Raw genomic sequence first — 26,490 nt, 5'->3', positions numbered from 1 at the left:
ATGTCCTGTGGGGGCTCCGTGGCTGAGCGGGGGCTCAGCCCGGCTCCCTGGAATCGCAGTCTGACGCTCTCACCACTAGGCCACACTATCTGCATCCATCTGTGCAGTGACTGTTGCTGCTCTTGCTTTATCATGTCTGGGTGATTAGAAGTCTCCCTGAGGGCGGTTTGCCTCTGGAGAGGACAGGTGGGTGTCAAGACCACCCTGTCTGCAGCTCTGACTACACCCAGGGGGCCTGGTAAGGTCGGACTGGAAACATTTCTTTAAAAGTGGACGCCCCCCCAACACAGATACTCCTTTTTCTTTCCTTTCCTTTCCTTTCCTTTCCTTTCCTTTCCTTTCCTTGTACTTTTCCTTTTAGTTTTATTCCTTTTTATATTATGCCATTTTCGCTGCCAAGAGAACAACGCAGCAATTTGACGGAGCTTGGGCTCTTCAGGCATTTCGGTTGCACATTTTGCAAGGACTCGGGTGGGAGCGATGCTCTGCTGGAAGGCGGCGTCTCGTTTGCCACGGTGCCCGACGCCTCGGCTTCAGGACTGACCGAGACCAGTGCTGTGCACCGAGTCCGCCCATCAGCCCCACGATCCTGGGCGTCCCAAGGGCGGCTGCGGGCGCGAAACCTGGGCTGGGGGGGCGCTTGGTCCGATTCAGCAGAGCCTTGGCCCTCACACGCATGCACACGCAAACGTGCCCCCTTCCCTTGCTGCAGCAGCATGTAAGACCCGCGGTGTTCAAGGATCCCCGAAAGGCGCCCCGCAATCCGCTCAAGGGCATGAGCACCTGGCTTCCGGTGCCCCCCTCCCCTGCCCCCCGCCCTCCCCGCCCCCCACTGTGCCACAAGCCCCCACAGGCCTGGACCTACCCATGTGCCCGTCACCACGACTCGCTCGGCGGGGTTCTCGGCTGGACTGATGCTCCCGTGTGGATGCGGAGCCTGCGGAGGTCGGGGAGTCAGGGGGCCGCTCTGGCTGCTGCGGAGGCCCAGCGCCCGGTGGCCAAAACGGGCTCGTGGGGCTACTCTGGCCCCCTCCCCACTAGCGGGGCAGCCCTGAGGCCGCTTGTGGGCACGCGCGGGTTCTGCCCCTGAGGAAGGGAGCCAACTCACCCCCCCCCCCGCAAGGGCTGGCAGGAGGACAGGGGGCAGCGCAGGCCTGACTCACGGCCTCGAGCAGCGCGTGGGCCCTGGCCGCTCCCCAGGGGCCGAACCGTGGCGCCGACAAGAGCCATGCGCTGCTGCCCGCGACCGCGGGGGCACAGGCGAGCGGCGGGGGGGGCCGGTGGACGGCGGGGGCCCTGGGCTGCCGAGGCTGGAGATGGGGACCCCTCCCTGTGGCCCCCCAAGACTCACCATCCCCAGAGCTGTGAAGCACCCAGGGCAGCGATGGGGCCAGAGCGGCGGCGGCTCCCTGCGCGGGCCGTCCTGTTCGGGGAGAGATGTGGGGTGAGGGTGGCGTCTCAGGGTGGGAGATAAAACTGAGAAATCCGTGGATACCGGGGGGCTGCAACCGCAAGCAGCTGATCGAGGGAGTGCGGCTCTCTCTCGGCATGGAGGCCTCTCGGGATGGGGTGGGCTGCCCCAAAGACGCTTCCCCCCTCCCCCTCCCCCCCCCGCTTCTGGGCTACACCGCCTCCAATGCCTTGGAAGTGATCGCTCCAGAGCAAGAAGGTAAGGGACCATTCAAGGGCGAGCAGCCGAGAAGGGGGATCCCCGAGAAGCGGAGAGTGGGGAACCCTCGCTCTGCTAAGGGGCACCCGCCGCAGCCGTCAGGAGGCACCTCGAGCCCCTGCACCACTGGACCCTGGCTGTGGGCCGGCTCCGTGGGGAGACCGCTGCCCCGTCTCACACCGGCAGAGCGCCCCGTCCGCTCAAGGAGCCCCCCCCCCCCAGTAGCATCCCAGTCTCTGGGCGCTGCCACGGCCTCACGCACGGGCAATGGAGAGGAGGAGGAGGAGGAGAGCCACGCGCAGAGGGCAGCGCTTACCACCGTCCGGGGGACCCCACTCAGCGCTTCCAGGTGGATGTTAAATGCAGGGGTCAGGACTGGCCCCCGGGGGATCCCTGCTGGGGAATCGACCCTCGGAGATGGCCCTCCAAGCAGGAGTGGAACCACTGCAGCGTGGCGCCCCCGGCCCCCCAGCCAGCCACCAGGCAGATGCCCCGGTTGACGGCATGGACAGCTGCGGAGAAGCCCCCCCCCCCCGTGTCCGCCTGGCCGTGCTCCCCGTCTCATTCCCTGCATCGGTCATCCCTCAGGCGGGCCAGGAACAGCCCTGCGGAGCCGGTTATGTGGAGAGCTGCCAGTCCCACGGGGGCTCCGTGGCAGAACGGGGGCTCAGCCTGGCTCTCTGGAATCTCGGTCAGACACTCTCACCACTAGACCGTGCTACCTGCATCCTTCTGTGCCCTATTTCTGGGCATCCCAAGGGCGGCTGCGGGGGGCCGGCCCCTCTGCGCGCGAAACGTGGGCTGGGTGGGCGCTTGGTCCAATTCAGCTGAGCCTTTGCCCTCACACGCATGCACACACAAACGTGCACACACACACGCGCACACACGTGCCCCCCTCCCCTTGCTGCATCAACATGAAAGACGCTCGGTGTTCCAGGATCCCCAAAAGGCCCAGAGGACTTCCCTCCCGGCATGAGCACTGCTGGCTCCTGGTGGTGCCCCCCACCCTCCCCGCCCCCCACTGTGCCACAAGCCCCCACAGGCCCGGACCTACCCTTGTGCCCGTCACCACGACTCGCTCGGTGGAGTTCTCGATGCTCCCGTGTGGATGCGGAGCCTGCAGAGGTCGGGGAGTCAGGGGGCCGCTCTGGCTGCTGCGGAGGCCCAGCGCCCGGCGGCCAAAACGGGCTCGTGGGGCTACTCTCGCCCCCTCCCCGCCAGCGGGGCAGCCCTGGGGCCACTTGTGGGCATGCGCGGGTTCTGCCCCCGAGGAAGGGAGCCAACGCGCCCCCCCGCAAGGGCCGGCATGAGGCCAGGGGGCAGCGCAGGCCTGACTCACGGCTTCGAGCAGCAGGTGGGCCCTGGCCGCTCCCCAGGGGCCGAACCGCTGCTGCCCGCGACCGCGGTGGCACGGGCGAGCGGCAGAAGGGGGCCGGTGGATGGCGGGGGCCCTGGGCCGCCGAGGCCGGAGACGGGGACCCCTTCCTGTGCCCCCCAGGACTCACCATCCCCAGAGGGGTGAAGCACCCCGGGCAGCGATGGAGCCAGAGCGGCGGCGGCTCCCTACGCGGGCCGTCCTGTTCGGGGAGAGATGCGGGGTGAGGGTGGCGTCTCCGCCCTGCGTCCCCCTCCCTCCCCGCCCCGTCCTGCCTGCGCACGGACCGCCGGACGGCTCCCCCACGGGGCCAGGGGGCGGCTTGGGCCAGTCGCAGGCTCTCGGACCTGCTACCTGCGTCTTTCCGTGCCCCATTTCTGGGCGTCCCCAGGGCGGCTGCGGGGGGCCGGCCACTCTGTGCCCAAAACCTGGCCTGGGTGGGCGCTTGGTCCGATTCAGCAGAGCCTTTGCCCTCACATGCATGCACATGCAAACACACACACTCTCTCTCTCTCTCTCTCTCTCTCTCTCTCTCTCTCTCTCTCTCTCTCTTGCCGCAGAATGATGTAAGACCCACTCTGTTTCAGGATCCTCCAACAGCCCGTCCCTGCCTCTGGGCACGTGCACCCCAGTCTGTTCAAGCGCATGTGCTCCGCTGGCTCCCGGTGCCCCCCTCCCCTGCCCCCCACCCTCCCTGCCCCCCACTGTGCCACAAGCCCCCACAGGCCCAGACCTACCCTCGTGCCCGTCACCACGACTCGCTCAGCGGGGTTCTCGGCTGGACCGATGCTCCCGTGTGAATCCGGGACCTGCGGAGGTCGGGGAGTCAGGGGGCCGCTCTGGCTGCTGCGGAGGCCCAGCACCCAGCGGCCAAAATGGGCTCGTGGGGCTACTCTCTGCAAGCTCATCTGCTCTCGTTTGCGCCCCACCTTTCTGCCAAGAAAAGCGGCGCTCGTGGCCACTTGCAAACACACATGAAGTCCGTGCGGAGGAGCGCTAAAGGAAGCGCATCAGGACACAACGCAGAGCACGAGAAGCACATGAACCGCGTCCAGCCCCACAGTCCCACTGCAGGACGCGCCTGGGGCCTTGAACAGAGACGTCTCCGCACAGATTGAGCCACCGCATTACGTTTCCCAGGATTCTCTCTGGAAGAGACTTTGCACGAAAATGTAAAGCCACATATCTTTGCCATCTCCTCATGCCTTTGCTCACGTGGGTATCAGGGGATGTGGCCCCTCTCCCTTGATCCGGCCCCCGGCCAGCCATGCGCAGAAAGCTCCCATGAGCAGGGGAGGGCTGCAGCCTGGCCTCGTTTCAGACGAAGCCCTGCCTGGTCGCCAGAAGACGGGACCCGCCTCCGGGTGGCCCTCCCGGGGTCTGCCCTGCCCCGCATTGCGGCTCCAGGGGGCCCGGGAGCCTCGCCCACTGCCCTGGCGTTCCCGGGGCGCGTTCGCTTGGTTTGCCCTGGCGCGTGTCCGAGGCGGTCATGCTCCCCCGGCCGCACTCCCGTCGGGCTGGGTGGCTGAGCACAGGCGTCCCTGCTTTGGCTGATGCATCCTATTTTCTGCATGGAACTTTATTATCCAAGCCATCTCGCGAGGCTCCTCTCTTGAAGCCTGAGAGGCTTGGATTAGCTAGGTATTTTGGTAGTGGAGCGTTCAGTCCGAGGAGGTTCTGGGCTGTGGAGCTGGAAGACAAGCCCCTCCCCCCATTCCCTTTGCCCCCCCCCAGCACTGATGCTTCTTGGTGGTGTGAAGCACCCAGGGCGGGGGGGGGGGGTGCCGCATCGCTGGCGGCTTCCTCCGCATTCCGTTCTGCACACAGGGAGACGGGGGTGAGCGGGTGTTGACCTGGAAGACCCCACGCCTCCCACCCCCTTTGTCCCCTGGATTAAAGGACGCCGTTTCGCAGGAGGGGAAGCCGCCGAACAGCTGGGCCGGCCCGGTCCGTCGGCCCGTGTTCTCTGCTTCGGGGTGGAATTCCCCTTTTGCGCCGGCAGGTGCCAGAGGCGGAATCGGGCAAGCGCTGACCTCTCTCCCGCCCCCCGGCTGATGGCCAAGCATCGGTTCAGCTCGTTGCTGGAGCCCCCACCCGGCCGGCACGGGGAGCAGTGGGGCAGCCCACGTGCGGGGCCCGCCCTCTCCCACTGGCCGCTTGCTGGCAGGGCGCGGGGGCAGCTCGGCAGCCAGCTGGCCCGGCGCCCCATGTTGGCGTCCAGGGAACTGGGGCTGACGTCGGACTGCTCCGCACGGGCCTGCTTGTGGCTCAGCCGGGCGCCAGACGAGGAGGTAAATGGCAATACAGCGCGCCCAAGCACGTGCAGAGTGTTCCCTGAGCCGCAACCCAAGCCTCCCTTCCTCGAAACCAGCACCAGTTGCGCTCCCTGCCTTAGCCACGGCCGGCTCCATTTCTCGGGCGCTTAGCCCTCTGGGCCGTGAGGTCCTGGCGCTGCCCTTCGCTGCCCCGGCCCTCCTCAAGCCCCCTCCCCAGAGGCAGCCACCTGTGACTTCCAGCCCGGTCCCCCGCAGAGGAGGAGGGGCTGCCGGGTGGGGGGGAGGGCTGCTGAGGCCGTTTCCCGAGGGGAAAGGCACCATGCGATCCCCATGGAAAATCCGTTGGGTTTTCCTGGGCCGGCTGGGTCAGAATCCTCCACGTCAGGGAGCCCACGGAGCCCTGGCAGGATCGGATGGGCTGGCGCACTGTGAAGGCCCACGAGTCTCCTTGGCCGGCGCAGAACTCACTGGTGCGGCCGTCCCCCCAGTCGGGGCCCCTGCTTGGGTGGACGGTGTTTGGTGGATCAGGTGCACCCCTAGTCCGGGGCCTGGATCCCCGCGGCACCCTCAGCTGCCGGTGGACCGTCTCCCCCTCGCGCTGGCGGGACTACGGCCCGCCTCTCCCGCCGGCACCGCCTGTGCCGGGCCCCCGCGCGCCCCACGCCTCAGCACCCACCTGGCCCAGGGGAGCAGCCGAGGCCAGAGCAAGCAGGGCCGTGGCCAGGGGCAGCCAGGCCTCCTTCATGGCGAGCTGGCCGGCCGTCCTCCGTGCTCTGGCTCACGGGCAGGCGCGCAGCGGCAGGCGGACCGCCCTCCCCCCGCCCCTGGACCTTGACTCTTCCCTGCCGGGCGGGCGCTTGAGGGGGCCGGGCCGGGGCGTCGCCTGCCATCGGTCCCATTAGCCCAGGAGAAAAACTCGCGAGGAGCAGCCAGCATCTCCCTGGATAGATCATTGGCAACGGCTCAGTTCACACGTCGCGCCGACCGACCCTGCCATGAGGGTGGGCCGGGAGCTCGCAGCACCACCGGCCCTGGTGCCCTTCCAGCTGTTCCCCAGGGGTGGGATACCAGTCTGGCCCCTCTTCCTGCTAGTCAAAAGCCCCCCTGTGGTCTCTGCACTCCCCACCTTTTCCAGAGATCTCCTTTGGCAGTCTGAGCTGGCTGCAAATGAGCCACTCCAACCTGTCCAGGCAGCACGTCAGAAGCGTAGAAGCAGAACACGTCGGAAGGGGTCTCCCGGGCCATCTAGTCTGACCCCCAGCTCCAGCCGGCTCTGCTCACAACACGCCCACCAAGTGCATGTCCAGCCTGTCCTCGAACACCCGCACCGCTGCGGCTTCAGCCACCTCCCGTGGAAGCCCATCCCATCCCCGTCAGGAAGAACTTCCTGGCACCCACCCTAAAACTTGGTTCCCTGAACTTTGCTCCATTGGAGCACACCCTGCCCTCCACCACAGGGGAAAACCTCTGCGTGGCACCCCAGAGAGCAGCTATCGCTGGTTTGACCCCCATTTTTAATTTTTTTAAAATTCTTCATTAGCCAGTGAGGGGAAGGGACTGGTCAGCCGTTGCTTATTCATTTTAGTTGGACTTGCAGGGGCCTGGAACTGGCAGTTTTGCCTGGGCAATGTCCCGGGAATTGCCTGTCGTCACAGTGCAGCAGGAACTGATGGTGGCCCCTGGCCCGAAGGAGCTGCTAACGTGGCTACTACTTACTTTGCTTCTCCCTGACAGCTGTCAAAAGCTGAGCTGTCCAAGGAAAGCCAAGCTTCTTTCCCCATGAAAAGGGGTGGCCAATCGATCGCTCCATCTCGGCAAGGTTTCCCAATATTTCTCTCTGCTCCTGCCTCTTTGGCCTTCATCTTTTTCACCCTTTTGCAAGATTCTAAGAGCTTGGGAAAGCGCAAAAAGGGGAGCCAGCCCGGCTTTAGCGTCTTTTCACCTCCTTGCCACCCGCTTGATGAGCAAAGCTCACCTGTGGCTTTGCTCTCCTCGGATGGTTCACCTTTCGACAGCTCTTAGAGAAAGCCAAATGAAGGTGGAGATCTGCAGGTCTTGTTTTGGCCTTCCAGGGTAGGCAAATAGTCATTGCCCCATAAAAACACACACACACATTGAGAAATCCAGGATTTTAGTAGCGCTGCGATTGGCCAGCGGAGTGTCCACCCAACACAACAGGCAGACCATAAACACAGGCGCTGAGGATTTTCCTGACTTGTGCCGACGGCCTCCCCGGGTTACCTAAACATTGAAACATATCCCGCCAACGTACACAGATAAAGTCCATCACTCTCGGCCCACGTTGTGGGGGGCAGAGCTGTGGCTTGTGCCCGCCCCGCGAAGCTGCCCAGGGGCCCGACGTCCACTGTGGTGGGGGCGCTGGCAAGGGGCGCGGCCGTGTTCCCAGCCCTGCCGTTCAGCAAGTGTCTCTTCCGAGTTTTCCGGAGGAGGTTAGTCAAATGCGATTTAAGGGGCTGTGAGGAGGGGGGCAGCAGCCGCGCTCTTTGCGAGGGGCTACCAGGGTCTCCAGCACAGACTGCCGGCTCCCCCCAGGCTGCTGTGCCCAGGAGCCCTTGCCGCCGCCCGGCATCTCTCCCACCCACCCACCCGCCCACCCAGCCGTGGGCTGCAGGGCGTGGGGGCTTAGGCGCACCGTGGGGCTTGGGCTCCCGCCGCGTGGGCCTCTGCGGGCAGGTGCTTGCTGGCTCCGCACTGCGGTGGAGCCTGGCCCTTGGCGGCCGGCCGCCTGGCCTCACAGCGGTGCTACGATGACGCCCCCTTTCACCCCAGATGAGGAAGACCACACGGCTGGGGAGCGACAGCCACACTGCATTTCCTGCCCAGGAGGGAGTGGGGAGACGGGGGTGATGAACTGCGTGTAGCCCCCTGCTGACACGCCAGCCTGACCTCGAATGCAGCAATCAAAGGGGCAGTGGACACGGGTTGCAGCCGCCGGGAAGGCTGCACATGGGCAGGGAGTGAGAACAAGGCAAGGCTGCGTGGATCTCGAGGGGATGAGAAATAGACGAGGGAAATGTCTGGTCCTTGACAGAAGAAAAGACTCTTTCTCCAGCATGGGAGGGGCGCATACGTTGATGTATTGATATATTAGATGTGTATTAGGTGACCGAATTGGTTACCCAGGGTATAAAGCGCCGTGCCAGGGTGCAACTTTCGAGACACTGCGCACTGACCGGCCATGCGAAAGCTCGGACGAGTCGCGTCTCATGACATCACCGCCTGTCGCCGCTACTCCCTTCCGAGCATGCGCAGGGCCCCCGTGTGCGCTGTTATCCGATGCTCGGCTGCTGGGGCGATGCTGGGGCGACTTGGCTCGCATGCTGATACAGAGGGCTCTGTGTATCCGCTGTGGCACTCGTGCCATAGGTTCACCACCACTGGCCTAACCCTACCCTGGTGCACACCTCTAACCCTAATATAGGGCTACAGTTCCACTGAAAATAGGAAGATTTTGAAAAAGCCTTCCTTGAGTAACCTTTTCTGCACAGCTCATCATTTCTGCCCATTCTAAACACATTCCATCAAAACCATGCCATGACACCTCGTTTCTCTAACCCTAACCCTACCCTGGTGCACAACCCTGACCCTAATATAGGGCTAAAGTGCCATTGCAAATTGGGCGCAACCCCCAGCAGCAGACACACTGGATTTAGCGCATGCCCGTCCGAGCCCTTGGGGGAAACAGAACTTTACTGAACAAACCCAAACAGGGCGGCTTTTTTTAAAGGGCAAACACTCCGTAAGGCAGAGACACACATGTGAAGAGGAGGGGGAAAGGAGAGGGTCTTGCATGGCAGCAGACAGATTAGAGTTAAGAACCTGAACACCACACCCCAAGCCTTTCGACTGCATCAGACCTAAAACGACAAAGCTGGCTGACCCGTGGCTAACAACAGGCAGGATATTCAACAGGGCTTTCTCGTGAGCAGCGGCCTTCAGCAGCAACTGGTCTCTCTCCAAGGAAGCCCTTCTTTTTCCCCTGCCCCCCGGAATCAGGACCGCTGGTGCCGTGGGGCGATGCCTCCCGAGTGGTCCAGGTGGAGACCCCCACCTTCCCAAGGTGCTCCCCCCGGGAGCCTGACTGGCCTGCCCATGGAAGAGTCCGGCGCTTGATGCTTTTCTCCCCAGCCCTTGGCCCAGTCTTGGCGTTGGCCTTGAAAGCTCCCCCGGGACTGTGCAAACACCAGCCGAGATTTACCTCTTCCTGCCCCCCCGGCCCCCCCAGGACACTGCAGCTCCTCCGTAACACGAGGATGTGGCTGTGACTCGGTAGCTTGCAGGGATGCTGGGGGGGCGGGGGGCACACTGGCATTTTGTGCTGAGTCTGCATTTTGGCCACCGGGAAAAACTTCCTTCCATTACATTTGCTTTGCTGTTTTGCTGCTCATTCTTGCTTTCAGGCGACTTCCCAGTTGCTTGGAATCCCATCTGGGGAAAAGCATCTTAATTTCCTTCCTCTTTGGGGAAGGGAGCACCCAGAACAGGCTGATGCCAGGAATAGATTTTAACACATTTTATTGTACAGTGTGAATACAATAAATCCAAAGCAGAAACTCCAAGTCTTCAGTGTAAAATTATGAAGGACTGAGCGAAATAGACACTAAAGATGAAATCGCAGTGCATAGGATACAGGTAGCATTAGGTCGGCCTCATACATCATATTCAAAGCAAGGCAAAGCAAAGGAGTACATAGAGCAGAGCAGAGCTCATAGGACAAAAAAATACTAAGACTTCAAATTAATGCAGATCTTTTCTAAAGAAATAGATGTCCAAGCAACTAGAGCCATTGATAATTCTTTTCTAAAAAGGCCCTTTGGGTTCAGGCCACTGTCCTTCTGTCTGCTCTCTCACCCAAAAGCTGAGCAGCCTGGCCCCTAGTATATTTATTTTATTTATTTAAACAACTTATATGACGCCCCATCGCATGCTGCAGCCACCTAGTGTTGATGGAAAGTTACTCTGTGCATGGCCAGAGGCACTCTTGCCTTTATGGTTCAGTTTCCTTTATCATGGCTGAGACCTGGAATAAACACTTCCAGGGCTACACCAGCTCGAATACACCATGAACTGGAGACCGGGTGTGACAGATTTTACTGTGCTGGAGCTAAAACAATTAAGCAGAGTAATTAACTTGAGGACTCACAAGTTGGTAAGGGCACTTAGCACTGGGTGCAAAGTTTAAAGGGAGAGGGTGCGAAAAGGCGAGCGATGTAACAGAGGCAGCGAGGAACTACAGTCCGAGGCCGGCCGGGCCGGGGGAGAAGGAAGTCGCCCCGTGAGGTGGGGGGGCTGAATCTGGGGGCCCCCTGCGTGAATCCCGGGGCGGCACCGCTGTTGGCTCTGCTTCCAGCCCTGCTGCAAAGCGGTGCCAGAGCAGCTGTGGCGTCCGGTGCGGACGCAGCCCAGGGAGGCCTGGCAGGAAACGGGATCTCGGGGAGAAGGCAGCTTCCCACGAGTCCTCGGGGGCCGTCAGCAACGAGGACTCCCAGTTCCGCACGGACATAAGGATGGCTCTGCCGGGCAAGGTTTTAATCTTAGAATGCGAATGCTCAGCCGGAGCGCCCAGCCCAGGGACAGCGCCTGCCCGCGCCCGTCGGTGTGTGTGTGCCCCGGGCAGGGGCACCCCGTTTGCTGGCCGGCATGTGTGGGCGGTGGAAGGAGGTGCTCCTCGCCAAGGGACTCTTGCGCATGCCTTCACATGTTCGGGGCCCAGGAGGTCACGGCAGGGGCGCATCGGCTGCGCTGGGAGCACCACAAGGCGCCTCTCAGGTGATCTGCTGGAGGCGAAAGGGGCCGCAGCCTCCCGCAGTCCCACTGCCAGCGCTGAGACGTCTACCCGGCGAGATGTTCGAGGGAAACCTCCGTCTCGGCCTGAGCAAGAGCCATCGGGGGTGGGGGGGCATCTCACTGCTCTGAGCACGGGGACAAGCGAAGCAAGAGCGACTGAAGAACACACCAGAAACCGGATCTCATTAAAATCCGTTTGAATTAGCTATGCCAAAGATGCAAACCAGCCTTTCACATAATTACATACTTTTTGGGGTCTACTAAGATTAGCATTGTGCTTTTTGGCTGCTTTCTGCTCGGCCGGAAGCAGCGGCTCACCCCTGGCAATCTTGTTCACAATCACAGCCATTTCTCTCACCCCTTCAAGCGAGCGGATGCGATCCTGGAAGCCAGGCTTCGCTTCCTGTTTCTCGGCTTCAATCAGCAGATCAATGTGTTCTGGAGTGGCCATGGGGATAGGCTTTAAGGCAATTTCCTGCAGCCGCTCGATACTGCGAGAGGATTCCTCGATCAGCCTGAGCACAACGTGTTCCATGTCCTGATAGTCCTCATAAAGCTGCTCAAAGATTTTCTCTGTCGTCATGGCTTCTCCGCGGGCCTTTTCGTATCTGGCCTTGAGTTGCGTGTATGTTTGCTTCTCCTTTTTCGTCTTGTACTCCCACCTGTACTTCTGGTTGTAATGTACATCCCATACACACTTCCCGGGACAAACTGTGCACTTGCCTTTATCCATAGAAGAGCATTTGTACTTATCTGCATCATTGCTATAAGCACAGGGGTAATGGCAGGTGAAGTGGCAAGTTTGGCAATTTGTCAAGAACCCCTTCGTGACCTCATGTTTCACCGGCACGGTATGTTCAACCTCCACCTCAAACTCCTTGTTCGCATCCATCTCGTCTCTGTGCTGTTCCAAAGCTTGCTGCGTCTTCCTTATGGCTTCCAGTGTGGCCAGACCGGCTTTGATCTGTGGCTGCAGCCCCTGCACCGCCGTTTCCAGCCTCTTCCGTTCTTGGAGCACCTCTTTGGTCAGTCGTAAACTTCTGGGTTCCAAAGTTTGCAAAGAAGCAAAGAAATCCTTCATGCTGTAAGCTCCCATTTTCCAGAACATCGCGTCAAAGCAGAAAGTGTCCTCACTGGCTGCGTGATTGCTAGCAAACAAAGCGGAATTGTTGAATTTGTAGTGGACAAGGCTGCCATCCAGATTCTGAGCACAGGGCACCTCTGACTCCAAAATGGCTTCCAGAACAGGGGGACGCTGTCCGTCTGCAAAAGTGACCAGGATTTGTATGTTGCCCTTGATGTCCTTCCCGAAAATGGAAAGCACCGAGTCAAAGACATATTTCTGCGCTTGGGTCAAGCGTGGTAAAGAAGACTGGACCACAAAACAGATGCCATCAATATGCTCAATTCCCCCTGGAGTGGAAAAGAAATCCCGGATCTTCGCTGTGATCTGCTTGTCATGCTCGATCCCTCTGGTGTCTCCAAACCCTGGGGTGTCAATTATGGTTAAGTTATACGGGATCTGAAAGCCGTGGGTATAATTGACGGCGTAGGCAGTGACGCCGGCCGTCTGGCTCTGTGCCTGGCTTCTGTGGGTCTCTTCGTGGATCAGCTTGAAGCGGAAGTGGTCCTTCCACTCCACGCCCAGGATGTAGTTGACCATGCCGTTGATCAGGGTGGTCTTCCCTGACCCCGTGGCCCCCATCACCATGATCACTTTATGGGGGAACCAAGCATTTTCATGCCCCAGCTTGTATTTCATACAACTGGAAGAAGAAGAGGCGGATGGTTTTATTGGGAGTTGATAAATGGACAGTGGCCCACATTCCTCTAACTTTCTACTTTGTTTGAGGAGCTTGACTGCTGCTCTTTTATCTTCTGACAGTGGAATAGCAGGTTCTGGCGCAATGGCCGTCTCTGCATGTGAGGAAGCCAAAGAGTCATCGCCCGGAATATTCTTCTTTCTTCCCTTGCTGTCACATCGTTTCATTTTGGCTCCTCCTCCTTTTGGTCCTTCTTCCTTCCCGTTATCTCTTGCAGGTTCATACTGTTGCCCACCGTGGTCGGAGCCTACGGAACTGGCTCCGTGGCCAGTGAGGGGGCTGGGTGGGCGTTCGGCTGTGATTTTCTCGGATCCTGCAGGGACTCTGATAGGAAGCGTCCTCACGGTGCCTGTTGGGTCACTGCGCTCGCTGAGCCCCAGGCTGCCTACAGCGGCGTATCGGAACTGGTACCCCGTATCCGGGAGAAGCCCCGTGACGGTGCAGGTCTCCTGTTTATCTCCGGTGTTCACAGCCACCCAGTCCTCCTGCCCTGCAGCCCTATACTCCACCCGAAAGGCAGAGATGTCACGCTTGCCGTAGCTGGCCGGCGTCAGGAGGAGCTGGATGGTGTCCTGGCCGACTTCACCAGGCACCGGAGGGGAAGGCTGGGAGGGGGACTCAAAATTGGTGCTGACCAGCTCTCCATCCTCGTACAGATAAAGGGACGCTCCAGGGTGCTCCTGATCTGGGAGAGCCGTGATGATCAGCTTGGTGTCGTCGGAAGACAAGCTGGCCAGCCCCGAGAAGGCCCTGGCAGCTTCCCGGGCTCTTCGGCTTATCTCCCTGTGCTCGAGCCATAATTTATAATCAGGTGTCTCACTGCCAGAAGCTGTTGGTCCATGGCTTTGACTTTTTCTAATTGCTAGCGAGCTTTCCAGGTCTGACAGATATGGCTCCTCATCTTGTAAAGAGGTGAACACAAATGCAAGAACGCACTTCAGCATGGGATTGACTAGGAGCTGGTCTAACTCTTTCTTCGTGGCTACGACCTCCGCACCTTTCAGGGCCGCAAGGTAGCTATTCACAAATGTCATCTCCTTCTCCTTTCTCTCTAGGAATGCACTGAGCTGCTCAAAGCTGAACAGTGACTGCTTATTGCTAGTTAAAATTTCCACAATGCAATCTTCACCTTCCTCTCTTCGACGGATTGCTGGGATAATTCTTGACAGACGTTTCTGAAACAGCTGTTTGTACTGTCGAATCAGACCTTGGAAGCGCTGTAGTTTGCTCTTCATCGCCGGAAAAGTCGTGGCAACAGGAGCATTTGCCAGGCCAGCGCACTGCTTGTCTATTTCTGCCAGCTGCTGCAGGATATTCTGGATTTCACAAACAAGTTCTGTACAGATTTCATGGGAATTGTGCACTATTTTGGGCTCCAGCAGATCCAGGGGCTGCAGCCAGAGCCTCACAGGCACAGCCTGCTCAGCCAGGTCCTTGGGGAAGGTGGAATACATGTCCACCGCTTCTTTGAAAGTCATGGAACGACCTTCTGGGTTTCCTGGGAAAGTATCACTATATACCCTGCAAGCCGTTTTCTCGGCTCTTGCCTTCTCCGTCTCAGACAACTCGGCGAGCCCTTTGCCTCCATTTGGAAGAAATCTTGGCATTCCTTCAATCAGGGCACGGAGGTTCTTCTGTATTTCGTGTACATCCTCGGAGGGAGAGACCGGCTGCTCAAACACAAAGAAGACCTGAGCCCCGTACTGAATGCCAGTAACGACATGGGTCGCTGGCGGTAGATTGCCATCCCTGGGGCAGGAGAGGGCGGCCTGGTTCAGCTGCTTGAGCTTGGTTGTGGTGGAGTAATGGAGGGTGACCCGGGCCAGGGGGCGGCAGCGCTGGCTGTCGCCCAGGATCTGTGCGGCTCCGCGGGCCTCCACCAAACCGCACAGCAGGCTCAGCCGCAGGGCTCCTGGCGCTCGCAGAGCCGACAGCTGGTCTGCGAGGGAGTCTGATTCGATGATGCGACTCTCGGTCTTGGGGCTCGGCTTCACTTGGATATTCTCTCCCAGCACCTTGTTGTCCCACAGCGTGGCACCTAAAAAGTCATAAATGCACATCGGTTTGCTCAGAGGGGTTTTGGGTTGGAGACAATAGCCACATGCATTTCGCCACATGGGCATTCATGCTCCATGAAAATGGAAGGAGAGGCACAGTGCTATGTACTGTAGGTTTAAAGGGAAAAGGGGCCTGCGCTGTCGGAGCGGTGGAGCTTTTCCTGTCTTGTTCGGCAGCCCAGGAAAATCAGGGGTGAACTGCCGTGCTGCAGTGGGCAGAAGGCCTTCCGCGTCCGGTGCCGGCCAGCCTGATGCCCCCAGGAAGCTGCAGGCAGGGCTGGAGGAGGTGGGCAGGGTCCTCCCAGCTGTCCCAGCCTCCGCTGCCTCTGGACTTGGGCGCTCTGTGCGTGCCGCAGCCGGGAGGGCAGGGGTCTTGCGCTGCGGGGGAGGCCTGGCCAGCGCTGGGAGCGGGCATGGTGGGGTGCCCCCCACAGCTACCCACAGCCAGGAGTCCCTGGGGCTGGCACGATGCCGTTCACCGTGGCCAGACAACGGGGGCGCTGAGGAGCCGCAAGAGGTGCCCCCTTCTTTCTCGAGGGCTCTTTGTCTGCCAGGCGAGCTGAGCGATGATAAGGAAAAGGACGTAGATTCGGGAGCGGGCGCTTGAGGGGACCGTGGCCAAGGCCCCCCAGGCACCTGCCTGCAGCCGGCACTGCTCCGGGGCCCTGCCCGGGCAGAGCGTTCTGCACCTGGCCCGGCGGGCGCCTGCCGTCGTATCGCTGCCCAGCCTGGGCACAGCTGCCCCCCAGCAGAAGCGCCCAGAAGGCTCCCCCAGAGGCGGCCCGCTGCGTTTTCTGTCTGCACGACCCCTCCCACAGCCCCATCCCCCCGATGCCGCCGAAGCCGCGCTGCCCCTTGCGACAGGAGCGCCTCTCTTGGCGGGGGGCTGGGGGGCCAGCGGCCGGGCGAGGCCCACACAGGGATGCGTGGCCTGGCTGGGAGGGGCTCGGAGGGCCGTCTGCCCAGTCCTCTGGGGGAAGTTACCTGGGAGGAGGGCGTCTCTGCAGCAGTCATACAGCATTCCGAGCTGCACCTCGCGGCCCAGCGCCAAGGTCTCCGTTGGATGGCCTGCCCCGGCCATCGTTCCACATCCAAAGCTGTTCTGTTCACTGCACCTGCAAGAAGCTGGAAAAAGTCCACCCAGACTTACTTTACTGGTGAGGACGGGAGCTTCTCCGTCGAGCAAGCCACACCACGCTGGGAAATGTGGTTTCTCGACAGCAATAACCGTGTGATATGCAGGCTTGTATGCGCAGAGGGGGTCGTCTCCCAACCCCATATCTGGCCGACTGGCTCGGCACACCAAGCGTCCGACATGCAGCCGCAGCATCCGCTGCTCGCTCCGTCTGCCACACACCACGGCATCGCGCCTCGTTTTTCGTTTGCAAGACCTTCCCGCCAGCCCTGCGGCTCACTCGTTCCTCCTGCTCTTATGCCACTGATGCGTCTGCTTCTTTTCAGATGCTTCCAGATCATGATAAAGGTGAGTCTTAATTCATTATTAAATCAAGCTCACAAACTGCCGGGGAATTAACTGCCGTTCGCCTTAAGCCATGGGCAAAGAGGAAGCACATCTTGTTGCCTGCAGGAGTCAACTGGCAGTAGAGCTCGTTTTCTCTGTGAATTTGTCCAAACCACGAGCTCACGCCCCCAGCACGCCATGGAAGTTGTGCAAGAGCCCCCGAGCCCCCCCAAGAGTCTTTGGTCCCTTTATCCTCACTGGCCGCCGAGGCTGATGAAGATAAGCTTGCTTTTAACGGGCTCAGTGCACTGGGGGCCAAAGTGACTGCAGGCAGTTCACAGCCCTGAGCACAGGATACGGAGCCGGGCAAGAGCAGCGCTCCCGATTTAAGGGAGGCCGCAGGGCTGGTCTCTCGTGTCCGAGCTGTGGAGGCTGCAGCAGCTGTTTTGGGCCCAGGCCCAGGTCTGAAACGGTACTATTTGTCTATAAATGTTTTCGCAGAAGTAGCTGCTTGATGCACGAGGCTTGACTAGCCTGACCCACCCCTCCCGTCTTTATTCAGAAGGAAGACCCACTGTTGGCGCAAGGGGGTGATGGAAAGCTTCCTGGAGCATCCTTCCGTCGGTGGGGGCGGAAGAACTGGGCGCTGGCACTGGCTCTTAGGGTGGGGTGGGGCTCCCCCAGGCAAGGGCTGGGCCGGTTCCACATGGGGGGCTGCATACAAGCAGTGGGCAAGCTGCCCCACCGTGGGCTGCAGCCCCCTGGCCCAGCCCCCGCGCCCTCTTCCTCACACGCGCCTTCGCTCCCTCGCACTCTCCCGCACCTGCACGCCCGCCCCGCCTCCTCTGCTGCCTGCTGGCACCGTGGCCACGCTCGGGGCCCACGGGGGCTTTTGGAGAGTCGACTGTGGCAGGCAGTCTGGGGGGGGGGCTTTGTCAGATACAGCCCACGCACCCAGACCCCGGAGAGGGAATGCGAAAGCCAGGGCCCGATCCGCGGTGTGCGGTGCCTCTTCCTGCCTTTCGCCCCCTTGCGCTCGCAAGGGAACTCCTGGGGTCCCTCTCAGACAGCACCCCAAAGAACAACACATCGTATTCCTCTGGTGTGCTGTCTGTGAAGCAACTTTATTTTCTGTTCTTCACCAAAGACAGCCAAGGCAGGGCTGTTCCTTCTCAGCTTTAACCCGCCCTTTGGGCAGGGCTGCAGCTGCTTCCAGTTCTCTGCTTCCATCCGGCAGCATCTACCAGCGGGGAGGGGTAAAAGTCTGATCTGAATGGAAAATACCAGTTGAACACCAGTGAACTAATAGTGAACTAATAGGCCAACGCTGTCAAACAAGATCAGGAAATGCAAATACTTCCCTCTTACACTGGAAGGTGCATCTTCTCCAAAGATAGCTGTAGCAATCCAAAGAGATTTCCAGAACAAAGCACTAAGCTTTTGAAAATACTTGCCAAATATAAGCAGGCAATTTGAGCTATTACATCCATCCGGAATGAGTTTACCATATGCAACAAATTCAGCCTCTCTCTCAGGATTCCATTAAAATCTCCTTTGTCAGCGTCTTCAAATTTAACTAAAGCATTTCAGGTGTATGTTTGCTGATGAGCATTCCCAAATAACTAAAGGACCTGGCCAGAGTCTGAATTCTCAGCTAGCTAAACTATTGCGGCATATCGGTTCTCCAGTCAGCACCAGTTCAGGCTTTGGCCCCTTAACTGAGCAGCCGAAGAAAGTGTGAATCTTCTGGATCAAAGCTCGAACAGAAGGCTGGAGTTCTTACTGTTTCTTCTGAACAGTAAAAGGTCATCAGGATTAAAAATAAGTTGAAATACACAAATTCATGAATTTAGCTTTTGGTCAGTTGTGGAGCTTATGCCAAGGCTTCTGGACATAGGTCAAATGTCAAGGGGAAAGTGGCCATCCCCAGGTGGTGCCTCTCCAAGTTAAAGTTAAAAAGCAAAACGTAACAACAGACAGAACCTTGCCCGGGATCAACGGCAGGATGCCCCTTGCACACCAGTGACTGAGCAACGCCAGCGGTGGGGGGAGGGTTGCCCCCCAGCGCTACTTGTGGGCTTCCCGGAGCGTGCCAGCTGAGCCGAGCAGAGGAAGCTGCCCCGGCTGGCCCAGGCCCTCTGGGATGCCCGCGGCCGAGCGCCCGGGGGGGGGGGGACGGCCAGGGCAAGCAGACGGGGAGAGCCAACAGGCATTTGGTGGCTGAGGCTGGCGGGGAGAAGCGGGTCCACCACGCTGGACCCTTTCTAATTTGCATGCGTCTTTCTTAAAACTTGGTGCCCGGAACTGGACAAGGAATTCCAGATGAGGCCTGAGTTGTGAGGAGCGTAGGGGAAGTACAGGAGCAGGTATTTGGAAGTGAGACTTCCGCTAATGCACCCCAAAATAGCATCCGCCCTCTTTGCAGCAGCAGGTTTATAATGCTCCTAATATTGTGCAAAACAGAGCAGCCAGGCTGCTGACGGGGACTGGGCGTTACTCTCGTATAACCCCAGTCCTCTGCCAGCTTCACTGGCTCCCCATCGAAGTCCGGGCTCAGTTCAAGGTGCTGGTTATTACCTATAAAGCCCTTAATGGCTTGGGACCTGGATACCTGAAGGAACGCCTGCTTCCCTATTTGCCCTCCCGGCCCGAGATCGGCAGCAGAGGCCCTTCTCCGGGAACCCTCCGTGAAGGACATTAGGAGGGTGAGTACTCGGAGGAGGGCCTTCTCTGCGGTGGCGCCCAGTCTATGGAATGCACTCCCCAGAGAGGTCTGCCTGGCGCCGTCGTTACTTGTTTTTCGGCGCCAGGCCAAGACCTTTTTATTTAAAGAATACTTTAATTACTCTTAATATCATCGATAGCTTTTAATTTGCAGCCAGGGTGAATCTGGATTTTATTTGTATTATTTGTATTGTGTTTATTTATTTTATGTAAGTCCTCCCGAGGCTATGCGATGGGACGGCATAAAAAGATTCTAAATAAATAAATAAATATTTACAGTACCTTTAATCCTGCCTTACGTTTGGTTTTCTTTGTGTAGTGCCAAAACACAAACACCGCCCCCCCCCCCAAGATAACAAAACGACTCCTTGCTCCCCCCAAATAGCAGGAGCGATTCGGCGTTCGCTGCATTAGCCCAACTGCTGTGCAGACTGACCACGGGCGGGGGCGCACCGAGACGCGTGCGATCCTACCCGATCGCCTGCAGCTGCGCGCGCGCTTGCCCCGCCAAGGATGGCCCTGAGAGCGCGTGGACAGTCTGCTTGGGAGGCCTTGCAAGGGGGAGGGCCGCGCATCTCGACCCCCCCCCCGCCCCAATACTGCCCCCCGCCTGTTTCCCCTCTTGGCCGGATGCTCTCCAGAGCCGCGCCTTCCCGGCTTTGCAGCAGCCCAGCGCCGCGGAGGGATCGCTGGCAGAGGCGCGCACGGTCCCCTCCCCCCCCGGGCCGCCAGGAAAGACACGCCCGTGCCCGCCACTGCCACGCGTGTGCCTCCGGGGGTCTGCCTAGCGCAGGCACCGCCCCCCCCCCCCCGCCCGTTGTGCGCCTCTTCCCAGTCCTGGCGAGGGTCCAGCAAGGCTGGCAAACCTCATCCGCTCCGCTGGTGGATGCGGCGCTGCGCCGGAGCTGCCCGGTGCCCCGGTCGCGGCTGCGAGTGCAGGCGGCGCCCCCACCCGCGGGCGAGGGACGGGGCGCCGTGCCCTCCCGCCGGCACCTGCCGCCGTGCTGCCCAGCGCGGGGTCGGGTCCCGGCGCGGCGGCGGGTCCCGGTGGACTCGCAGCGCGCTGCGCCGTGGGGGAGACGCCGGTGCGCGCGGGTGCGGTTCGCGGGGGGTGGCAGATCCCGCTCGGCAGAGGGGCCCCCGCGCGTATTTCAGCCCCGTCTCCTCCGGAGCGGCTCGGGACGCGCGCGCTTACCGAGCCTTCCCGTGCGCCGCGTCCTCTGGCCGCGTGGTCCCCGCGGAGAGCCCCGCGCTGCTCGGCTGCGCTCCGCTCCGCACTGGCCTCTTCGCGGAGACCTCCGGCCCTTTATAGAGGGCGACTTTCGCTTTCGGAGGCATGTTTCCTGGAATTGGGTGGGCATGTTAGCAATGCCTCTTTTTTTAACGTCCAGCCTCAGTTTCTCTTTTGCATTGCTCTAGCGAAAGAAGCCAGACACTGATGCAGAGGGCAGGGGGTCCAAGCCCTTCAGGGGTCTCTCGGGGGCTTGCCCGGTGCCATCCGATTGCTTCCCCCAGAAATAAGGCCATTTCCATCTTTTCATAAGCTGTGCACGAATTCACAGTATATTTGCGGGGTTCTAATGCTGAGCCAGAAGAATCTGCTCGTTGCCAATGTTCCTGCCCTGCCTTCGTTCAGATTTCCAAATGGATTCAATAGCTTGTTATCAGTTTGTCATTTCTAACATGAATAGCTTTGCAGCTAAACCGTAAAACATGGGACTAGCTGAACGTTAACGCCAGGTATAAGTTTGGTTTATCAGGGACAAGAGAAAATGGTTGACATTTCTGAATCTTTGGGGTCCTGAAATCAGGAACTCACTTAAGGGAAAGAATGCTTCCACTATTGGGCTGTAGAGATATCACATGAATGAACGAACGAACAAACACAAATGTAAGGATTTAGACTTCATTATGGCTGACAATTCTTTAAAATTAGCACTCCCTTTCGGGCAAGCACCAGCGGAGAGACACTCATGACTGCCTGGGAGCGACGGCTGGGCCAGGAGACGCCATCCAGATGCCCGCCCTGGGCCCCCTGTCCAGCTGAGACGTTTGTGTGCACATCATTGCAAATGGAGGGGCGCTATTTCTCCGAGCTAAAGGCTTCTCTCTCTTCCTTGAAGCAACGGGTCGGTGTGACTTGGTGTCCTGCAACAGCAGCGGGTTGGACCTGATGGCCTTCATGGGCCCTTCCAGCTCTCCTAGTCTGTGATTTTATGACTCGGAGGGCAGCAAAAATGACCCAGGTTTTGAGGCCTCTGAATTGTGGTGCTGGAGGAGACTCCTGCGAGTACCCTGGACCGCAAGGCAACCAAACCAGTCAGTCCTAGAGGAGATCAACCCCGACTGCTCTTTCGAAGGCCGGATCCTGAAGATGAAGCTCAAATACTGTGGCCACCTAATGAGAAGGAAGGACTCCCTGGAGGAGACCCTGATGCTGGGCACAATAGATGGCAAAAGAAGAAGGGGAGGGCAGGGGCTGAGGTGGCTGGATGGGGTCACTGAGGGGGTTGGCGGGAGCTTGAGTGGCCTCCGGGGATGCTGGAGGACAGGAGGGCCTGGAGGAATGTTGTCCAGGGGGTTGTGATGGGTCAGGCATGACTTCACAACTAGCAAGCAGGCAGACTTTTAAAATAATCACCTTTAAAGAAACGTAGAAACAGAGCAAGTCAGAGGCTTCGGCGAATGGGGCGGCATAAAAATGTTTTAATAAATAAATAAATAAAAGTCCCACTGAGGTCCCCAAAAGCATACTTGGGGGGGGGCCTCCTCCCCAGCATTACCTGCAGGGGAGGAGATGGGCGGGTGGCATCCTGCCTTCCCTCGAGGAGAAGTGGAGGACGGGGCTTCTGGGGAGTAAGAGGAGCCGGAAGGGAAGTGGTGCCAGGAAATTCTCGGGTGGAGAAGCCGGGCCAGGTGAGTTGGAGCTGTTTTCTTGCGGGGATGCTTGGTTAGAAAGCTCGGAAGGTTTCCACTGCTTTTCTTCTGGATCATGGCCAAGTTCATAGTCCCCAGCCCTGAGCCCTCTTTCGACCCTCTCCCTGCTGCCCGCCCCCACCCCCCCGGCCTTGCTCTGTTCCTCCCCCAATTCCGGGCCTTGCTCTTTTGCTGCCCTCCCCGCCCTTAACCCCCCCCCCCCCCAGCCCTTTTGTGAATAGCCCATCCCCCAGGAAGCCCCAGGGCCATTTCGGGATTTCCCTCTGGTTCCTCAGTCCAGGTGCTCCAGGACCTCCCCACACGCCCCTTTGTGGAGGACAGGAGAGCCCAGAGCCAGCCAGCCTTGCCTGAGACCGCGTCCCATTCCCAGACACCCTTTACTGCTAATGCAAAGCCCAACCCGCCTTCCAGGGACTGCCTGCCAAGCAGCAATGCAATGCTAAGTCGGCTTTAGTGCTCAGTGGGAAGCTGGTCCCCTCTGGCTGGGCTCTCCAGGACACCCTGGCCATGGGAGGCAGCTATCCCAGGCGCATGCCGCCTCCTCCCCCACCCCAAAAAAGCATCCCAGCAGCATCCCAGCGCTGCCCAAGTTCACAGAGCAGTGGAAGTCGGCGTCCACAAGGGCTCTCCGGGCAGCTTGCACCAGGCTCATGCAGAGGAAGGACCCCTCAGAGCGGCCGGGGGGGCGGGGCGGTCTGCGACAGCCAGGCCTTTCCTGAAACAGTTTCCTGCACAGCATCGTAGGAAGTGCGAGGTTTTCCTCGGCACACCCAACTGCCCCCACCCCCAACAGCATAACGCTGACCAGGAAAGGAAAGCTGCTTTCTGTTTCCAAGAAATGGTGTGACAAGGCAGCAGTGCCTCCGAAGACGGGCGGGACTGGTGGGCTGGGCTGCACATACTTGGGGCAGAGTCAAAGGCTGTTGCCAGGAGAGCTGAAGCCGCAGTTTCATTCTGGCCTTGTCCTCCCTTAGTGGTACCCCCCCGAGGCCCCTGGTACAAAGGGGAACAACCCTTTGGCAGTAAGGTCACACTGTGAAGTTCACACTGGCAGTGAAGTCTGATATTTGGGGCATTAGATAACGGCCCTGTGATTTGATTTGGTTTGATTTGTGTAAGCCATTGCTGCATTTCAAATGTGGTGCTAAATTTGGCTTTCACATGATGTACTGTGATATTTAGCTGTTATCTGTCTTATATATTGTACTTATATTGAACTTTAGGTGCTGTTGTTGGTGTCCCTCCTAGCCAGGTGACCTACAGACCCACCAAACCAAATGCCAATGAGGTCAAGGCAGGCGGGGATTCGTTCAGTTTCTTTATTTAGCTGAGCAAAGCCACCGGGTGTCCGCTCCCCACACGCAGGCAGGAGGCAGCACACCCACATTAGGGGTCTCCCACAGAAGGGGTCTCCCGGGCCATCTGGTCTGACCTCCGGCACCAGCCGGCTCCGCTCACGACAAGGTACTGAGTAGGGTCCAGAGAGCAGGGTCCACCTGGACAGTCATTCTCTACAGCCTGGATGCCTGCGTTTAGGTCCACCGACACCAGAGCAGCCAAGCCTCTGCTTCTGTGCTCCTGTGAGTGAGCTTTGATCACAGGGACAACGTAAGCCCCGAGCCCCCGAATATCCGAAGAGTTGAGGTGCATGAGCCCAGTTTCTCGAAGGCACAGTGTTTCGAAGCCATGCATGAATGCTATACAGTCGGAGTCATGAAGCTTGTTATGCCCACCCCCCCCCGCCCCCCAGGTCCCAAGAAAGGAACTCAGGTTTGTTTGTTTGTTTATTTCTAGATTTATGTCCTGCCTTCTGTGGTGCTTGTTATCTGATTGAGAATCCCACTGAGGTCCCCAAAAGCATACTGGGGGGGGCCTTCCGCCTCCCCAGCATTACCTGCAGGGGAGGAGATGGGCGGGTGGCATCCTGCCTTCCCTCGAGGAGCAGTGGAGGACGGGGCTTCTGAGGAGGAAGAGGAGCCGGAAGTGAAGTGGTGTCAGGAAATTCTCGGGTGGAGAAGCTGGGCCAGGTGAGTTGGAGCTGTTTTCTTGCGGGGATGCTTGGTTAGAAAGCTCGGAAGGTTTCCGCTGCTTTTCTTCTGGATCACGGCCAAGTTCATAGTCCCCAGCCCTGAGCCCTCTTTCGGCCCTCTCCCTGCTGCCCCCCCCCCCCCCCCCCTTTTTCCCCCCCCCCCCCTCCCCCCCCCCCCCGCCATGTTCTGTTCCTCCCCCAATTCCGGGCCTTGCTCCTTGGCGACTTTCGCTTTCGGACGCATGTTTCCTGGAATTGGGCGGGCCTGTTAGCAATGCCTCTTTTTTTAACGTCCAGCCTCAGTTTCTCCTTCGCATTGCTCTAGCGAAAGAAGCCAGACACTGATGCTAAAAAACGCACAATAAAAATGACCCCGCCAAGGAAAAGAGGCACCTGGATTATTTATTTATTTGTGTATTTATTTAAAGTTTTTCTAACCTTTTCCACCACTAGCATCTTGGGATGGCTTAAAATTAAAAAATGAATAAGATAAAACAAAACAGCACAGCATCCAATGACTTAAGCTAATAAAACCCCAGTTTAAATCAACTAAGCATTAAAATGATGGGAAGATAAAAAGGTTTTCACCTGTTGCCGAAAAGAATAAAGCGTCGGCGCCGGGCAAACCTCCCTGGGGAGCATAGAAGGGGCGCCACCACAGATAAGGCCCTCCTCCGGGTAGCCTCCTCCCTGGTCTCCTTCAAGGAGGGCTCCCGGAGCAGGACCCCTGCCTCATCTCTAGGGGAGGGAGGGCACACAGGGGAGAAGGCGCTCCTTCAGGTATCCCAAAATATCGTCCAAAGGACCGATCCAGCCGGTACCCTCCGGATGTGCTGGCTGCCCCGTGGGTGCCGGGAGCAGCAGTCAAGCGCATGGGGTAGGTCAGGCTTGTGCGACGGGCCCGCCTGCCGTGTGCCCCCACCAAACCCTCTCCCGGTCCCGAAGCTCCCAGTGGGGCAGACAGAAGCGGGAGAAGCAGGCAAATTCAGGGGGGCTTGACAGGAGGTGGCTGGCAAAACTGAGTTTCCCGGGGAGTCTGGTTGGGGGCATAGCTGCCACTCGCCCAAAGTCTTTCTCAGCAATGCTGAAAGGGCCACCCTCCCCTCAGGCTGGGCTAGCACTGGCCTTCCTCGGCGGACGCCCGGGTTGCCTGAATGCCCACCTTTCCCATCGGAGGAATACCGTTTCCCCCCATGGGGACGCCCTGTGGACCGCAGGCCTCGCTGGACTCTGGGCTTGTCCCCGCGCAGTTTTCCCCCTTCGCGACTGACCTGCTGGGCCCCAAAGAGACTCTTGGCTTTAACGCAGCCCAAGCTGGGGCAGAGTCGGGGAATCGTGAGGCTGGAGGGGCCCGCGAGGCCGTGGGGCTCAGCCCCTGCGCGGTGCAGGCCGCACGCTCGAGCATCCAGCCGCATTTGGCCCAGGGGCTCCCTGGGTCACGGGCCCCTCGTGGTCCCGAGTCAGGACGCTCCTCCGGGTGTCCCTCGAGCCCGTAATCCTGCGTCCTGTGCTCTGATGACCGAGGAGAGATCCCGGCCCTCCAGGGGCTCCTCCGGTGGATGGCGAAGCCCCCTTGTCCTGGGAGCACTTTCCTCACTCGGGGCAGGAGACGGACTCCTCCCGGCTGGGACTCCTGCGCGGGAAGCGCCTCGGACCCCGGGCTCGAGCCGCGTTTCCGCCAGGCGACGCTCCCGCAGCGCCTCCCGGGCCGAGCGCCCCTCGAAGCCACGCGCGCACGCGGGGGGCAGGCGCTCCCTCCCTCCCTCCCTCCCTCCCGCAGCGCAGCCGCGGCGGCGATGCCCTGCGCGGATCCTGCGCCTCAGGCGCGCTCGCGGGCGCCCTCTGCTGGGGGAAACCGGGGACCGCCGCTCTCCAACGCCCAAACGCCTCACTCCCGGTGCAGCCATTCCCTGCCGGGGCTTTGCTGCTCTCTGGGTGGCGGCGGGGCCGCGGCTCGCAGGATCGGACTTTTACCGGCGGGGCTGCTGAGCGCCTCGACCCGCCCCCCCCCCCCAGGTGCCTCTGTCCCCTCTGAATTCGCTGGTGCCTCAGAGGGCCGTGCGTTCTCCTCAGATATTCAGGTCCTAAACCCTTTAGGGCTTTGAGCATTAAAACAAGCACCTTGAAGCAGGCCGGGGCTTCAGCTGGCAGCCAGTGCAGCTGCCGCTACCTGCCTGCTGCTTCCAGCCCTTGTTGTGGGGGGGGGCGTGGCAAGGACCCTGGCGTGGGCTGCCGGTTCCTTCTCCAGCCCTCCTAGCGATCTGGCGGCTCGCTTTTGCACCAACGGGCAGCCCTGCACGCAGCGCAGGACGGGAGTCCACCTGAAGGGG

General features: G+C 59.8%; 1 protein-coding gene across 1 annotated transcript; it reads right to left on the bottom strand.

The window, feature by feature from the left end:
* Positions 1–9,839: 9,839 nt before the first annotated feature.
* LOC123017883 lies at positions 9,840–15,247 on the bottom strand. The gene has a single exon (XM_044419534.1). It carries the CDS (start codon positions 15,072–15,074, stop codon positions 11,334–11,336), a length of 3,741 nt encoding a protein of 1,246 aa, XP_044275469.1. The 5' UTR covers positions 15,075–15,247; the 3' UTR covers positions 9,840–11,333.
* Positions 15,248–26,490: the final 11,243 nt, after the last annotated feature.

Source organism: Varanus komodoensis, unplaced genomic scaffold, assembly GCF_004798865.1.
Source record: "Varanus komodoensis strain SLA01 unplaced genomic scaffold, ASM479886v1 scaffold104, whole genome shotgun sequence".
In the NCBI taxonomy this organism is placed as follows: domain Eukaryota; kingdom Metazoa; phylum Chordata; class Lepidosauria; order Squamata; family Varanidae; genus Varanus; species Varanus komodoensis.
The sequence above is the reverse complement of the archived record's forward strand: the minus strand, read 5'-3'. Positions and strand labels throughout refer to the sequence as shown.